Source organism: Loa loa (genome assembly GCF_000183805.2).
Source record: "Loa loa unplaced genomic scaffold supercont3.53, whole genome shotgun sequence".
Taxonomy (NCBI): Eukaryota; Metazoa; Nematoda; class Chromadorea; order Rhabditida; family Onchocercidae; genus Loa; species Loa loa.
The window spans coordinates 135,424-153,683 of NW_018108233.1; the positions used below are offsets into that span (position 1 = coordinate 135,424).

The 18,260-nt window shown below is 34.8% G+C and overlaps 3 protein-coding genes across 4 annotated transcripts; all 3 read left to right on the top strand.

Annotated features, from left to right (window-relative positions):
- Positions 1-58: 58 nt before the first annotated feature.
- On the top strand, positions 59-5,717 carry LOAG_00448 (the record flags this gene model as incomplete). 2 transcript variants are annotated; one of them, XM_003135988.2, is made up of 15 exons in its annotated part: positions 59-216; positions 408-549; positions 774-877; positions 999-1,077; positions 1,224-1,358; positions 1,685-1,808; positions 2,168-2,440; positions 2,969-3,113; positions 3,509-3,627; positions 3,863-3,982; positions 4,241-4,336; positions 4,506-4,616; positions 4,796-4,895; positions 5,070-5,211; positions 5,561-5,717. In XM_003135988.2, exons 1-15 carry the CDS (start codon positions 137-139, stop codon positions 5,654-5,656), a joined length of 1,866 nt encoding a protein of 621 aa, XP_003136036.1. In that variant the 5' UTR covers positions 59-136. The 2 variants fall into 2 exon arrangements, with proteins under 2 accessions (XP_003136036.1, XP_020306494.1); XM_020445437.1 differs by lacking the exon at positions 999-1,077 and having other exon boundaries at positions 774-985; positions 5,561-5,656.
- A 1,139-nt stretch (positions 5,718-6,856) lies between these two features.
- LOAG_00449 (hypothetical protein) lies at positions 6,857-11,177 on the top strand (the record flags this gene model as incomplete). The annotated part of the gene is made up of 8 exons (XM_003135989.2): positions 6,857-6,975; positions 7,324-7,421; positions 7,608-7,678; positions 7,934-8,191; positions 8,274-8,390; positions 8,624-8,743; positions 9,065-9,205; positions 10,974-11,177. 8 exons carry the CDS (start codon positions 6,857-6,859, stop codon positions 11,175-11,177), a joined length of 1,128 nt encoding a protein of 375 aa, XP_003136037.2.
- A 927-nt stretch (positions 11,178-12,104) lies between these two features.
- Positions 12,105-16,744, top strand: LOAG_00450 (hypothetical protein). The gene is made up of 9 exons (XM_003135990.2): positions 12,105-12,283; positions 13,044-13,101; positions 13,280-13,367; positions 13,502-13,620; positions 14,913-15,095; positions 15,251-15,339; positions 15,583-15,714; positions 16,005-16,126; positions 16,512-16,744. Exons 1-9 carry the CDS (start codon positions 12,158-12,160, stop codon positions 16,591-16,593), a joined length of 999 nt encoding a protein of 332 aa, XP_003136038.1. The 5' UTR covers positions 12,105-12,157; the 3' UTR covers positions 16,594-16,744.
- The last annotated feature ends 1,516 nt before the right edge of the window (positions 16,745-18,260 follow it).

Here is an 18,260-nt window from a genome sequence, read left to right on the forward strand (position 1 = left end):
ACTGTAATAAATTATACCAAAGGGGAAATAATCAATAAACTTTTATATCCGTGTATAATTCAGGATGCAAGATCCGAACGTTCTAATGAAATGATGTGGCGTATCGCAAAGACAATCCTCCTTCACCTCATAACAAATGGACGATCCTAAAATAAAGATGTCGAAAAGTGTGAGTACGATGAAGCATTTGCCTGATTGCAATGGATCAGGCGAAGCGTACGTGTGAAAATTGTCCTTTCAGTATATGTGGCTTAATTAGTTCCGTTTTAACAATTATAGTAAAACTTCAGGCTTGATGGCTGAATTATGACTGAAGGAGATGGTGGTTGCCATGACCTTGAAGGTAGTCATATGTATTACTGGCTATCTATATTTCTTTATATGACGTGATTTCGATTCAATTTAAGATATGCTTTTGCGATTCCAGAGCTCCCGCGAGGTGAGCTCGTTCGGTTCATCCTGTGCAGTTCCTGGGATGATCCGCACTTCATTGGTCTCAACACTATCGAACTATTTAATGCTATTGGTGAGAGACCGAGGATTGACGAAGTAAGGACATTGTGCTTGATTTCTTTTTCATTACTCTAAAGATAATGTGATTATCAATATCCTATCAGCAGGGAATATCTAGTTAGTGACAAATATAGGTTAGTCGGATTGACAAATATTTGTGACTGAACTGATGCTTCAAAACATATATTTTGAGAGACTTTGAGCAACGCATACTCCTTTTTATCACTCTACAAACGATGAAACGAAAAATCAAGTTGCAGACGAAAACAAATGCCACTGTAACGCGTGGCTCCCTGGATAATGTATTCAAGAATGGAGAGACGAATCAGTCTACCAATGATCCGCGCAAAATGTGGTCTGCCAGGTGTATATGCTTATTTAAAGAAACGCAAAATAACATGAAAAAGGAAAAGAAGCCGATAATATTATAATGTGGCATGATACGGATGGAATGCATAAACAATATTTTAGTGTAACAATTTCAGATACGATAATCTAGCAGAATTACTTTACATTGAAATTCGCCTTAAAGAACAGGAAAGTATTGCGATGATCCGAATTTGGGTATATTTCTTGCTAATGGAGATTAAGCGAAATAAGCAGTGTATAAGATAAAAATAAGCAAGCAAATAACTGAAATAAATCAAACAAAAAGAACTGTTAAGTTTTTAAATCAAAATTACGAGAAAGTAGTGAAGAAATTTTTACAGAACTACAACGAATCGCGTGTTCACGCACTGTGCGGTGTGCATGATCTTTGTATCGAATTGGATGGTGCAACCATATTTCAGGGCGAGATATCATGTGCATTTACTTTTGAAGATGAAGAAGAATCCATGGGTGATGTTAGCATTTTTGGAACATCTCTTGGAAAATTCATTTGTTATTCTTGATTTTCAGGAGATACAAAAGACATTTTATAGTTATTATTTGCTGTTGGGATTTTACTAGAATGCTTTAGTTGTATGACGATGCATTATATAGAGGTTTCCCGTAATCTGACTTCGCGGTTTAAGGAAAGAATGAATCATTTATTCAGACATTTTTGAAGTTATACGGATAAGGTGAAATCATAATCGGACGTGATGAATCACTGTGAACTTTATGCATGACGAATGCAGTAATGATTTCATTTGTACGATGATTCTATATTAATCTCGAAACAATTTAGACGATTCTATTTACAACAAATGATAATATATTGGAGCTAATCGCTGAAAACGATAAGTGTTTGCGAAGAGATGGTATAATGCGGAGTGCTTTGGATCTTCACGAATTGGCCAACGAACTTGAAGGTTTTTCTTTCAGTACATTTTGAATAAATAAATAAATGTATTCTTAAAATCGCTATTTTTGTTTCACTGCAATAATAGATGTGTGATATTTGATTAAACCAATACCATTTAAATAAATGCTGTGAAATGTTTACTGCATTACTGCAAATTACCATTACAATTAAACGAATGTAATGAAGTTGGCTTGACTTAGTTCTAAACCATGTCATTTTAATCTTTGTTATTAGGTCTTGGAAAATGCTTCTTGAATTTAAGATATTTTAGTGTGCTTTATTTATACTGGATAACTGATAATTGTCTTAATGGAAGGCAAAATTGAATATTTATCAGTTTCATCTTTTAAAAAATAATGAATGCAGAGGAACCACTTATAATTTCTGCCACAATCGAAGCGCCGTTAAGAACAGAAACGTTAAATGCGCCAAATACTCTCAGACCAGTCACTGGTGATCGAAAATCTCGAGTTCGAAGTACAGCGCGGTGCAGTGATAAACAATCAACAAATACCGACATCGCTGAAGAAACTGTTCCGAAACGATGTGTTTGTAGCTGCAGTACAAAAAGAAAAGATAGAAAAGAAAATGATGAGACGAAAGCAAAACAAGAAGGCATTGACCTTCCTCTACTTAAAGGTATTGAAAATTTACTGAGAACTGGACAACAGCTAATTAAGTTGTTCTGTTTAGAATTTATGGAAATGCTTATTTAAAGTTTCAAGCCCGAAACCTTGCTGAAACTAACTATATCTGTTGCAAATGTTTCATCAAAATTCTATAGATGAATAACAGTAGCAGTAAATATTTCTATTCTGGTGTGTTTACACTGGTAGCATGGAAAATATTACGAAAATTGCTATGATGCATTGTGCTAAAATAATAATCTAACTGTTAAAATAATAATTTGATCTCAATATCTTCCAAACATCACACAACACAAATATTGCGTAGTGTTCGAAGATACTGAGAGCATCTTTTTATATCTACTATGGCTCTAAAATTCAAGCAAATTAATCAGTAACGCATTAAGTAACGTGTTTAAAGGGATGAAAGGAATGAACTTTCAACAGGCATTTTATGAAATAAGGATAACGGCTCTATTTAAACTTCTTCAAGTCTACGAGCCTTTTTCGTTTAACTCCCATTTTGGGAATATGTTTTCAGTATTTCATGTGGAACTTCTGGAAAACTGGGGTGCACCGGATTGTATCGGCTTGACGGGTTTACAATTTCTCGATCCGCATGGTATCGTTTTGGATCATTTGAATTGCAGTATAACAACATCTACTGCCACACAAACTTCTTACAGGTTTTTGTTATGTTGCTGTAGATGTTTTTTGTCATATTACTGCAAATATTAACTAATATTTATTAAAACAAATGTCATACTGAGAATGACCGTATCTGTCCAATTTTCAACTATACCGGGAATAAATGTATGCAATACCGCTTGCCCAATACTTCAAACTTTCAGATTAATAGATCGTCTCACTTAAAATGTCATACTAAAATACAGTTATTTTTGTATCTTCGCATAAAGCTAGAAACTTCTTTGAAGTTCACTAGATAAGGACATACAAATCTGCTTAAAACAATGAGTGTGAAGCATTGCATTTCTTGTATTCGTTTGAATTTATAAATTACATCTGTGATAATCTACCAGAAGTGCTAAGTATTTGCAAGTTAATGAGATATTGGATTTAGATTATTGAATGGGGTGAATTTAACAAGAAACAGAGAAGATATGTGGCTTTCGTCATATTCACGTAATTCACCACCAGTACGAATAACAGTGACGTTCGCAAAACCCATTATCGTTTCAGGTGCATTAATTAGTATAAACATAGGCTGGTGAAAACAATATAAGAACAAATCCTTGGACTTCCACAGTTACATGCAGTCATAGTTAAATTATGACGCTTTATCAAAATCTGAATTTTAAATGTTCGAAATTAAAAGAAAAAACTATAGAGTTATCAGAGGAGCAAGTTGTCAGTGGTTTGATCTTCATCTGATTTTGATTCTTCCACAGATGAATAATAGTTTCTTATGACTCAGGTATCTGCGTGTGGAATTACAATGCTTCACCAGAGATGTCATATGCAGGAGTTCGTTGCATCCAAATGTATGCCAATGGCGAACTTCTTCAAGGGCCCATATTGTTAAGGAAAGCTCCAGGTTTTTCATAATTTTACTGATAAGCGACACTTCCTCTCCTTTCATATGGCTGCATACTTCGAACTTTTATCTATACATCAACTTCTTCGTTGAAAAGAGTAGAGTTTTCAGGATGCCTCGATTATCCTTTTGCCACAGGTTCAGCTAATCTCTTTTCACTTCCAAATCTCATGTTTTTAAGCTTCTTCAAGTTAAAACTGTCCTTAAGCCTTTAAGAATGATCATTTGAAGATTTTTCTGCACCAATAGAAGTTTCAGGATATATTCACTTCGACTACGTACAAGATATCATTTTCAACAAATGCACCCTTTATAAGCCTCTATCCAGACCGCAAACACAGTCCATTTATGGATGTTAGTGACAACGCCTTCAAATTTTATCTTTCTTTTTCAATAATATTACTTCTCGAAGTTTTTGTTAGCTATGATTTTTTCTAGATCATTTATCAAGTAAAATCTTGAAGTCCAATAACTTCATTTGTTTACATAATATTGCCCACCAGCAGAACATCATCTTTTACAGTTACATATCAGTTGCGGTTGCATTGCAGCTGGGGTGATGAATACTATATTGGTCTCAATGGGATCGAATTTTACAATCATCGCGAGGAACTCATCAAACTTCTCTCACATAGTTTGCTTATACACCGATATAATCATTATTCATATGATGATATTTCTTTGACTAGATTATATGGTTGAGAGCATGAAAATTTCATTCTAACCATATCAGAATAGTTAGCCACCTGTTCCATGAGCCGTTGAATGATTAAACTTTACAAAACTATAGCGATTAGAAATATAATTTTGCAGACCTGGCAGCATTTCCGGAGAGTGTGAATGTACTGCCAAACGTTAATGATGATCCACGAACAAGCGACAAACTCATCGATGGTTTCAATGATACCGAAAAGTTTCTTCTCCATTTACCTTCTCTACCAAATTATATGATTCTGTGACATTTAAAAAGCTTATTATTTAAGGATGGGCTACTGATTAATTTGAAAATTTCATGGGTAGCATACTTTATGAAGATTATAAATGCATCTGTTCTTTCATATAATGTAAAATCTGTTGAGAATTCCAGTCCATCGCATATGTGGTTGACACCAATTCTGCCTAATCGTTGTGCAAGGGTATTTGTTGTGTTCGACATTCCAACCTACGTATCACATATCAATGTGTACAACTATCGGAAAACACCGGAACGTGGAGCGCGGCTTGTCACTGTTTGTTCTTTGTTCTATAGATAAATGAATAATTTTAATGAAGAAATAAGGAACTCACTGTAATTCGGTTCATTCTCTCAAACCTCATCAGATCAAGTAGAAAAATTAGCACAGATATTGTTACTTTATGATCTTATCGATATTTCATTTTATTCATCTTATTCATTATTCTTAAATATATTCCCAAATACATCTATTTTAAGCATATTTAAACATATTTAAAAGAATATTTCTGAACATTACCCTTCTAAAAATTTAGACATTTTGATCTTTATATATTATATATGCATATTATTACTGCGTGAGCTTCTAAAATATACATAATAATTAAAAGAGTTAAATTTTATAGATAACGGTTGACGATTTGATTGTGTTCAGTGGTGAGGTACCACAGAGCACGCCATACAAAACCGGGGTGTTGTCAGTCTCGCTAAGAGAAGAATGACCTACTTGATACATGCTATGTTCAGTATTCTTTTCTTGCTGATTATAACATTTGATAAATATGTGTCATTTTGTTTTGATAAGTAAAAGTCGAACTTGTCAACATACCTCACATCGTATTCTATTCATGTTCTTATTATAATTAAAACAACCGAGATGCTTTTAATGATTGGCAAGTAAAAGACAAAAAAATGACCACCTTAATTTAGTTAGGACTTCATTCACTTCGTCTGATTAAACTGTCTATAAACCATGAAAATTTGGGGAGTTTGAGAACGCGAGCTGAGGAGGTGAAAATAAGAGAGAGAGAAGACCCTTGCAAGTAAATAAGCAAATCGTTATCATCGAGATTTCTCGTTGCAGTATGCAACTGACTGAATTACTTATATGTATCTTCAGCAAGTCAGGCTCCCTGTGATATGAACCACTTACCCTACAAAAAATGAATGAGATTTGTCGGAAGTCTCAGTCTAAGATGTCTGACTCACTCGGTACTATTCATTACTTTGAAATGAACAGGAAGTGTTTTTAACTCGAAATTATATGAGAAAATTGGCGGTTCCCCTCGGAATCTTGAATAATCTTCAACTTGAAAGATTTGGTTTCGGCATACTCCTCCATAAATGATTTGCTCATATATTTGTTCAGTCCCCACTGTCAACAAATACAAACAACACGTCACCATACTCTCAGCAGATGGCAGGGTCGGTAAGTGGAGCAAAGACGAAGTTCTTCTCGAGCATCAGGAAAAAACCATAGCGATAGCACAGCTGGATGGACAACCAGTCGTCATCTCATTGCGAAAACTATTGGGATGGTTTAGTCCGAGTTGCGAATATTTCAATTTTTTTTTGAGGCAAAGCAAATGCTAGTTTGGAACAATAGTTGTCATTGTTGGTTCGGGCGTTGGTTCTCTCGTTGGTACTTGTTTGAATTATCTTCGAATAACCTTTCTTAACCAGAATGTATTCTTGTAGATGTCTCTAACAAAGTTCAGCACAATCTGATTAAATTTCAATTCGTCGTTTTGTTTGAATTTGATTTTTTGAGCAGAAGAATAACAAATTGGCATGGATGCACAGTATTCAGTTTGCAGTGATTACTCAAGTTCCAGTGGTAATTCAAACAACACATCCGGAGAGAGTGATATAAATAGCAGTGCAATTAGTAATGGAAGGTGAAGTTTTTTAAAATTCCATGAATGAAACAGAAACTTTCGTGCATATTTGTCAGATCTTCTTTGCATTTTTTTTTCTTTGTTTTTGCTCTAAACAAGATGCATAGAGGCGATAACATTTACTTAAATATAACACTAGTGAGGTATTCGTCAAAATTGATCGAAAATTGTTTCATTCTGAAGGTTTCATTCTCATTCTGATCTGTGACCTATTTTATCTGATTCAGAGTTCATATTGAATTTAGTATAGGTTGTGTAAAACAATAACGCCAATGAATGGGTTATTCTTTGCGAATGATCTCAGGATTTTGCGAAACCTCAAAATAAAGAAATTGTATCAATGTACGCCAATAAGGGAACAAAAGTGGACGATGTTAGAAGAAATTTGCAGTGCAATTGGTATTCGATAACCTTGAGTGTTTACATTACGATGTCTAAGAAAGCTCAAGGATTTGGTGTTGTTGCCTAAAGGAAAAAACGATTATTTACAGGCATAAGAAAGGAGTGCGATTTAAAAATGTGAAAATCTATCTTTTCGAAAGGACACAAGGATTTGATGCTGTTCCGTCTTCCGGTGGCTTTGCACTTGGTTTGCTTTTAACGTTTGCGTCATGTACCTTTTTGGATCATCTAAAAATTATGCTTTGTTTGCTTCTCATAATACTCATGTGTACTCCATAATTTTGTTAGGGAAATAGCTTCATTAATTGTTCTTAAGTGGAAAGCTAGTTCCATTTTCTTTAAATACTTAAATTTTTCGAAGTTTTGGTTGCAGGAATGCAGAAGAAACATTTCGATATGTGTGAAGTTGCGCTGTGCAGCAAAATAACCGATGACATAACTAAGGTTTTTTGTTGCTCTGTTCTCTTGTTATTAAGAGAACTACTTATTATTTGTTTTTAGTCCTTTGAAAATAGTACTTCATTTTTGTATTGTTCGGTAGAGGGAATGTTTAAAGCAAGTACTTTATCTATATACGAAGCGTCGATATACCAGCTTTATCTATACACTGACATCGGCATTTGCTCGTTAGTGGTGCATTGGTTTAGACTTAGGTATTTAAATCTTAGATTTTAATTTTTATCTCGCTGTTTCTTTTAGTCGCAAGACAATAAACCAGTTGCGAAAAATTTGGTTGAGCAAATGTGCACAGTGTCAACCAAACGTAAACGAAGATATTGCAATGCATTGGACGAAAACTCTGCAGTGACAAAAAAACTAAGATTCAGTTATAGACTAGTGGACCAAGCGTTACCAAAAACGAAAGCAACTACAAATGTAGATAGTGAAAAGTCAAGAACATCTGAATGGAAATCGTTAAAAAGTATGCCAGAGGATGCATCTGGACATGGTGACAGCGTATGTTTTCAACGTCGTGAGGAAGATTTAATTGGCAACAGTGTGTTCTTTTTTCTGTCTGTATGTAAATTTTTAATTTTAGATGGAAAAAGAAAGCGAGGAAGATAATATTTACGTAGTGAAGAAATATTTCCGTCCACTCAGTCGAAGAATTAGATTACTCAAATTGAGGAATGCAGGTTTTAAGAAATTTTTAAAGGTCAGCCTTTGTTTTAAGTTTTTTTATACTGTTGTACTGTGTATTTCATCGTGTTCCAGATGGTCAACAGTTATGGACAAATAATGTGATTGCATCAAATGAGTAAAAGATTTTTTAGCTATTGCAAAGACGTTTCCCGTAATTCCGCTGAATATATGTTGACCAAGTAATCTGTAATGTTATACGAGAAAGTCGGAAACATTGTTTTGAACTACTTCCAAATTTATTTCAAGGATGATCAAGTAATCTGTAATGTTATACGAGAAAGTCGAAAACAATGTGGTTGTTCATGTGGTACCTTATCGTGTTCACCTGAAACTTGCGAGTGTTCTAAAAACGGTATCGAATGTTTGGTAAGGGCTTTTGTTCCACTGGATTGTCCCTATGCCTCGCTAATATTAGCTTGATGGTTTTGGTTGTATTGGATTGATTTGAACGAAATTCCGAGAGATTAACTTTGACTTTGAGTTTCCTCGATATTTTTATAAAAAGTCGGAGTTGTTACTTTCATCGTTTAGAATTGTTACTTTCATTTGCTCCTGTCATAAATTTTTATATGAGGTTAAATGTTTATAAAAAGGAACAGACAATCGAAAGATTAATTATCACTAAACACTACTGTATATGTTGTTAACTGTGCAATTTGTTGTGTTTGTTATTACCATGTATCCCAGGTGGATCGGCCATCATTCCCTTGTACTTGCACAACTACAAGTTGCAATAATCCTTTTGGTCGTCGCGAATACGACGAAGCAGTTGTTCATGCACATTTCCGCTCCACTCTTATGCGCACACAAGCGGCTCAGAATCGAAAAGTCTGTGTCACATTTCTCATGAATTTCCTAATCGTGTTTTCTGTTCATACAAAGTTGTTGCTGTTTTTTAGCTCAGCGATTTTTTTTTTGACGATGCATTTGCGTTTTGATGATGAGTGATTGATGTTTCTATTTCTCCTTATGGCACTTTATGAAATATATCTCCTAAAAAGCAATCACTTCCAGAAGTGATCGAGTACCGGTACAATTGGCAAAGAAAATAAGAAATAGAATCACTCTGCTCAGAACTCCATTACGGTTGATGTTTAGAAGCAATCGGTCCTTCAAGTTAATAGCAGTTATGGATTGCTGTCTGAAGAAATTCTTTATGCTGTTCATTTATGTGGGTGACTTAAAACTCCATTGTTGATAATTTGATGGAAGGTTCCTAAGACTTTAGTGCTGTTTAGATTTAAATTTTTCATAAAGTATTCGTGCAAGTTCTCGGTGTTACTGAAATATGTGGGATGGCTTTTTATTACTTTTTTATTTTTTGTTATAAACAGATTGAACCACTAGTAACTCGTTTTCAAAACTTTAATGTTGTGTGACTTTAAATTGTTTACGAAGTACGCATGCACTTCAAAATAAGTCGTTCTCGATGTTACTGAAGTATGTGAGATGGATTGTTGCTTTTTTTTTGTTATAATTAAATCAAACTAATAGTCGCCTATAGCGTAATAATTCATGTTGTAGTTTCGTCTTTAGTTTGAATATAAATTTTTGTCCCAAATATTTGGGAGAAGTAAATTCTCGGATTACCTTCATACTGAAGAAAAAAAATGTTAGATGCCGGTGTTGACTTTTTGTAGGAGCACTGAATGGAAACATGAAGTTGATATGACACGTCGCTCAGCACAAAATCTGATTTTTTGTTGCAAAGATTTTCAGCAATAATAATAACGAATTTGGGGTAGTCTCAAATATCGAAGATTCGCGACAGTTCGTTAACTCACATCACATCGTAGGCTAGCACGTCTACATGAGAAGGAGCCATCGGTGTACTCCATTCAGAAGCGAGGTGATTTTCAAAAATTCTCAGACTTGGTTGGTCAGATTGCTTCAGATGAGAAGACGTTATTTTCTTTCAATTAGTACTTATATAAAGGTTCACAAATATGACTAGCATTCGTGTCAATTATTCTGCTTTGTTTTGAGTATCTAACTTCGTCGTTCACAAATATTGAAAAACAAATTTAAAATTTCAAAGTCCAGAAACCTTCAGTTTGGGTTTAATTAAATTAAGGGGATAAGAAGACTTTGGACTTTGGATCTCCCTTTTCTTTAGAAATATAATGAAGGAGTTTTGGAATGCTGCTCTGATTTTATGAAAATTTCTAAAGCATATTCTAATGGTGGCAGAGTGGATGTGACTTCAGCAGAATTCAGTAGGACAAGCAAAGAGCAATACACGACTATTGCGGAGAAATTTGCTGTCTTTGTAGAGCTTTCTTCGTTTGCTGTTGCATAGATAGAGAAAGGCAGAAACAATCATTGAGGTCAAAGTCTCAAGAGGAAGGAACATGACAGTAGGTTGAGGTATGCAAGTCACCATGAAACTGAATGTGAAATCTGTGCTGCAGATGATCCATAATAAGTGAAATCAACTTGAGGATTCAGTTTTCATAATTGTTTATAAAACTTCAGCTAGAGATGTTTTGAAATAAAAAAAGTAAGATGTCATGTACAATTCGTTGGGTTGATTAACTTCAAGTTTCCCTGGTAGTTTTCATGGTTGTTGAACTTCAGTGATAGTGATGATTTTTAGGACTGTAGGGTTACCAAATTTACCGAAAAGGAAAAGGAATTTACGTTCGTTAACCCTGAGGAGTTACAGAAATGCGGCGCAATCGGTATTGATCTGTTGATGGTTTCTAAGAAAGTCCTAATGCTTTTGAGGAATACCCGGATTCTGAAAGTTTCGGAATCTCGATCCTTTCAAGATTCCAGAGAACTTGAAGAAATGGCGTGACATGTGAAACGTTTCATTCATGAATAATCATGACAAATGCGATGCTATCATTTTTCAAAACAAACTAACAAATGAATAATTATAGCTAACTGGTACATCTCAACTCAGCCAAGGATGTGCTGGAAAAATTTTGAATCAAAACTTTACAGGGGGATAATTATGAAGTTTAGTGAAGGGATCTCATACATTTCAAATTTCTTAAAAAATTGATAAAATGAAATTGCAACAAACAAGAAGTTACTCTTCCTTCATTCGTCTCATCGATGTGTGATCAGATAATGACTCGTCTTCGGTTTTTTTTCTTTTCTGGACAGGTCAGATTTGATCAAAATTTCCCAAGTATGTATCCCATTTCTCTTTAGAAGAAAGAGTTAATAAAAAAAGCGATTGATTCATTCATTTGCTTCAGACATTCACTTCTCTTTGCGGATGACTCAGCCTTTTTAAAGCTTGGCTAAACCTGTTTTATTGCATGCTGTGGCCTCTTCTAAATTTATTTTTCATTTCAGGTATAAAGCCGTGAATGGTTTTGGCAGGACCGGATGATTGAAGTAGAAGTTTGCAAGCTTTAACTATAGTTCGCAATCAAATTAGCTTGTTTAGCGAATTCTAATCAGGATCTAATTCTGAAATCCGAGACACATATATACATTTCTGGACATCATCTAAGCCAACTTCCATAACCAACAAGAATTACCTTTTGAAGTTTTCAATATAAAAACCATTCCAAGGTATATTAAGGACGATAACAGCAAAGTCAATAAAGTGGCAAAACATGCAACATGCAAGATTTTGTTAATAACAAAACATTCCCCTATCCATCATATCCAGCCAGTTTTTGAAGCAACACAGAAGTGAGGCTCAGCCGGTATAGATCAATATGCAAAAGCCTAGCAACAGCGGTAGCCATTGAAGTTGCCAAGAATACGCCTCCTTGGTCTACCACAATATTGATCGTCAGGGATTCAGTCGTAAATAAAATGTTTGCCTTAGGCTACAAGAAGTTCTCACTTTTGCTTCTGTCATTATTAACATTAGATGTTTGCCAAATAATGATAGCCAATGAAATCACCGAGTTACGAATGCCTGGAGCTGAACCAGTTATGGTAAGTGAACTCGTTTTGTACAGTAACCGACAAATGTAATGGTATTTTTGACTTAGCTTAATCTTGGTTCTTTTGTTTCGATCCTTCTTCAACTGTTAGGATTCTTCAAAGTTTATTCCTACTCCTATTCCGCAAATTGATTTTAAAAAAATCAGAGGGAAGATTTTTAAAACTACTTTTCAATCTTTTTATCCATTTCATTTACCAAGATATCACTTGATTTGAAGGCGAATTCCATAGCGAGATGATTTGAGAGATGTTTCAATCCAGCACTTCTAATTTTTTCCTTTATTTTTTCTTCTATTTCCGCAACTTTTTGTTTGTTACTCGATCAAGTCTTGTTGACAATTCAGTTTGTTTATATACTTTATGAGTATTACTTGCTTACGGAATGTTTGAAAACTTGTTGAAAAAACCCCTTGGTTTAAATTCAAATTCTTTTTCAATGTTATTTTATCGCTAGTGAAAAAAAGAAAGACTTCGCAATGAAAAGGCCTCGAACAAGCACTGAATAGAGAAATCGTGTTTTCAGAAAGATTAAAAAAAAAAACAGATTTAAAAAAAAAAACAAATGTAGAGATAAAGCTTGACAAATACTCTGATCGGAAATCAAACAAAGGTTTTTCTGGAAGATTCTGGCTTTACCGTAATGGAAAGAGTCCTAAATGAATCAACAGACTAAAGATTGAAATATCTATCAGCAAAGGATTTGCGAATCTTTTAATTCTATCAACCATTCAACTTAATAATTTGCTTTTAGAATGACTCTTACTTGTGTACAGCCATTCCACTCGATTACACTACGGAACATTACATCGGTCAGCTACACTTTTTATATATAAATTAATGGAATTTCAATCCTTAGCAGAAGTTGAGTTAATAAAAAGAGACAGTTTGACACGCTTTCATCTAAATAGCCTTTTAAAGATAGACGAAATTAATCCAATCCATCAGACAGCCACACGTAAAGTTAATTTTTGTATGTATTATTTTCAGTTGGATATAAGCCTTTTGCAACGATGCAAAAAGCTCATCATATGTTGCTGTTTGGTTGCGGTCAGCCAGGCACTGATGAAGTCATTTGGTAAGTTTTTTGATAGTTTTTGATAATTATTCACCGCGGTCCACATCCTTGAAGGACATTACGCTGTTACAACATAATCTTACCCTCTCGGTATAATCGATTTGGGTTCATAATGAAATATGACAATATTTCAGGGATTGTGGAGACATGACAACAGCTGGACCAGATTTTCAACGAGCACCAATATGCAAAGATCAACCGAATATATTATACGCGTGGGGTAGAAACGCATCTGAATTACATCTTCCGGAAGGCATGACTCATAACTTAAACTCATCTATTTGCTTATACAAAAAAATTGAGTTACGTTCTGCTGCTGGATCGGTTTGATTGTACATCAACATGGGGGTATATGCTACTGTTCCCTAATCATAGGAAGGACAAGGAGTTAGATGACGGACAAAAGTCTGATGCGAAGAACGTGATTAATACGTTGTAATCGATAATAATAAACGAACTACAATTGATCCCACGAAGGGTTGATGAAAAATTGAAAATGTCATGTAACAGAACTGAGAAGATATCTGTATGGATAGAATGCATGCAAATGCAAGATAACTTCTGAAATAGAAAGTACAATAATGATTTTCTGGTGAGAAGCTACAGGTTTACACAATCCGGCTAAAAATTGGTCGCTTTTCGGACATATTGTCGTGAAAAAATATTACCTGATTTGGGAGAGACTGACGTTGAAGTTTGTGTTATCTGACATGGAAGCAAGAGATTTGATAAAAGTTTATTGATGATGGTAACAGTTTATTAGTACCATATTGGTGGGAAGAGGAGGAGAGGTAGGGGAGGGGGAAGAGAGAGGAATTTGTATGCTGAATTAGTGATAATTGAGGAACTGGAAATGAGGAGACCGTCAATCGTCTTGTACAAAGAAAAAAAAAAATCTGAAAACTCCTTATATAGTGCGTGTGCGCCTACAAAACCAATATATAAAAGATTAATTATCAGATAAAAGAATGTGATTAGTTTGGAAGAAGTTTAGATATGTTAATCACTGAATATCAGATTGGAGACTTTTACAATATACCCATCAATGTGTGTAAGCTGGGTTGTCAGACCAGCTGATCACTAACGACCAAAGATTACAAATAGCTTGGTGATCAAAGCAACAATCCTTTATCACAGTTACGGGGATTGGATAAATGATTCATCACTTAAGAAGTTGAAAAAATAATTTCGATTTTTGTATAATGAGTCACTTATCGGAAAAATGATCTATAAGACAATATTTATGATGCAAATTTGTAGTACGTATACACTTTGATTGTTTTAACTCGGGTTTCCCGATACATACATAAGATATGAGGGATTTAGAAGGTGGCCAAAACGACTCCGAATTTTAATCGGCTCTCATTTCCTTGTGGAATTTATGGAAGGTCAGAAAAATTTTTTCCCCGAAAATCAGAAAAATTTTTAATGCGCATCCAAGTAGAATACGATGAGAAAAGCTAGTGTGACGATCGTTTGTTGTAAGGTCTTTTTAAATACCAACATTACATGATTAAAGTGAAGCAGAAAATGCATAATTTGCAGGTGTCGGGTTCAAGGTTGGTGGAAACACAGGTATTCAGTATCTCGTACTACAAGTACATTATAAGGGGAAACTCGGACGTGATTATTCTGGTGTGAGTATCGAATCGACAGTTGGACCACTAACCAAACGGGCGTCTACCCTGCTGATGATTACCGGTGGGAAGTTACCTCCAAACAACAGAGGTACAATTATTGATAAGTCTTAAAATTTTGTATTTCACTATCTTTCCCCTTTCGGATATGTCAAATTCTGGAAATATTTCCCATAACTTTAGATTTTAATCTAGTCTTTGAACATTTCATATCGTTTGCCTATTTATGAGCCCATGCAAATTTAGAAACATTTGAAACAGCATGTATTGTTGATGAGGATATTGAAATACATCCATTCGCATTCCGCGCACATACCCATCGCCATGGTGAAATGGTTAATTTATTAATTGGTTTTGTATGATTTGCATAATGCTGTCTTTTTTCAGTAATAATCGTATAATGAATGACACCAATGATGAAAGCTTTTGCGTTTTTACGTTTTCGTTTCTTTTTTTTTTTAATTAGATTTCCTCAATTTTTGAATTCGGAATATTCCATAAATAGAACTTATCCATCAATGCATTTGACTTTTTCTTTCAATAATTAGAAATGGAAGACTAAATAAGTATTGCCACAGGTAAGTGGATGGGTAGTACGCGAAAACGATTATGGTCAGGATACGTGGGAGTTAATTGGCGAACGAAATCCGCTACTTCCACAAATGTTTCAGCCAGTTAACAAGAACATTACAATTCGGCAAGGCGACGTAGTTCGTTTCTTGGGATTTTTTGAATAGCTCCACTCTTAATTTCTGAAGTAAATTCCCCAATTTCGATTTTGGTGGGTGAATAAACTGGGAATTCTAATGAAAAGGAAGGAGAGGTAGGGGAAAAGGCTGCGAGTAGAAAGGATAGGACAAGACTTTCTCATTTAATAGCAGTAATTTGGGGAAGGACATAAAATTATAGCATAAGGTTCAGAGTTCAACCGGATTAAAATCTCTTGTGATTAATTTGACTAAGTTGTAGTTCATTATATGAGTGACCGGATTTTTTCCAGGTGGCAGCTCGTTGCGTACTGAACAACAAGGAAGATAAGGAATTCATAATGGGAAATACAAGTGATGATGAAATGTGCAATTATTATCTCATGTATTGGGTTCTGGGAGATCATATTCTCAGGCAAAAAGCTTTCCCGATTTCATATTTCCATTTGCAATTATCATTTTTGTTGCATTGCAAACCAATTATTCATAGTTCAAGATTTACCCTGACAGTGGCACTACCAGTATTCGTAGATTATACAGGAAGAGATATAGATCCATTAAGGACTCATTCAGGAAACGAAAGATCTTTGTGCTAAGTTACCTATGAAGCATAACAGTAAAATGCTTTGTCGGAGAGCGTAAATAGATCATTTTATTGGATAAACATATATGGCGCAAGTTCGATAAGGAGAGCTTCAGATGATGACCGCACGTCTTATTTCCGATCCAATGTGTCGCTTCACCTTGAGATGGCCATTGAAAATAGGAAGGATCCCATAGTTTGAAAGACTCTTTTTCAGGGACAACACATGCTACTCACCTGGGCCACCGGAATATCACTGGAGCAGCGAAGCAGAGTTGAACAATATCCCGGAAGTATGACAAAAAGAAGTATGATCTTTTAATGAGAAAAAACTTCTATTTTATCTTCCACTCTTTTCTTTTAACATCCAAAATGAATAGCTCCAACACTGACCATTACGTCCTCATCATATCCCCTATGTCTATCAAATAAAAATGCTTCTTGCAAAACCTGTAAGGAACAATGTCTTCTCGCTTCCAACGGATTATATAGAAACTTGCAAAAAAAGACGCAAACTGATCAAGGTGACTGGTTTTATATTTTAACATATAACGATGGACACGTTGTCGTTACTTACTGAGATCGTTGAGAGGCAATATCAAAAATAAAGTTTTGCGCAGGAAACAGTAAAACATCAAAGTGCTGAATTACGCTTTTTCAAACAAAACTTTCTACCTACTGATAATGGACTAGGAATAGAAGGTATAAAAAGTTTTGGGTTTCAAAAATCACTTCTCTATTTCCTATAGCAGTTTATTATTAGACATTGGTCCTTACTAAAACGAAATTCCTGACTTCTAGTTACCGACTATGCTCATCATCATTGGGCATGCAGCTGAATCACCGAATTTACATTCAAACTTTGGACGACCTGCAAACTTGCGACCCTTGTTACTCTGTTACAAACAAAAACAATCACATGTAATTTACGATACTTTTTCAAAAGGTATTCTCCATAAGGAAAGGAAGCTTGACAACAGGTCAAATGAAGTCATTTTTTTGCCGACAGAATATCTTCTAAGCTTCTAAAAGCAAAGATCACACGTAGCATGAATTTCAAGATTTCCCAATAAATGCTCACTAGAGAGTTGCTCGGAAGGGGTAGGTACTTCACTGACCACTTCACTGTCTGCACCAGCTACAATGCACAAATAAGGTAGATTGGAAATTCATCCGGAATAAAGACGCTGACATGGCACTGAATAGAAGAAATCTAAAGAACTTGACACTTCCAGTAAGGAATGGGAATTTCACATTTTTTACAGGCGTTAGTGAAGATGTTACACTTTAAAGAATATGTAAGCTGCAACGGAAAGAAACAAGACATCTCTTCTTTTCTAAGCGTTTCTATCAATGCAAAAAACGATCAGTACGATAAAAATATTTCATTTATCTAAACAGTAATATTTCCAAGTCCCACATGATGCAAACATTGAGCATAACGGGAAACGAACGATAAGTGGAACTACTCACCAAGTGCTCACGAATCAAAATCAACTTCCTATCAGCTCATTTAATAAATCCATCGAGATGCCCGTGATCAATGACTGTCCGCAAATAGCAAAGCCCCCCCAATATTATTTAAATGACAAGAACCAAATCTCTATGAAAATTTACTTTAAATCTTACAGTTCAAGTCCCATATCCATGATGAGACCAGAGGTCTTACTACATAAACAATACAGGAAGTGATAAAACAACTTTCACGTACAACAATCTCAGATTCTGAACTTGACAAAGTCCACATTTACAAATACAATGATATACATATATAATTTGAATGTACATATATATAAAATCTGTATACATATAATTTGAATAATTTGAATGTGCAATCTATTGAACTTACATCGGTACTTCGGTACCCGTCTTTCTTTCGAATTTAGGATACACTGCCATATACCTGATAATAAAATAAATACAAAATGACATCATACTTACCTGACCAGCAAAGAAGTGGAAGCAG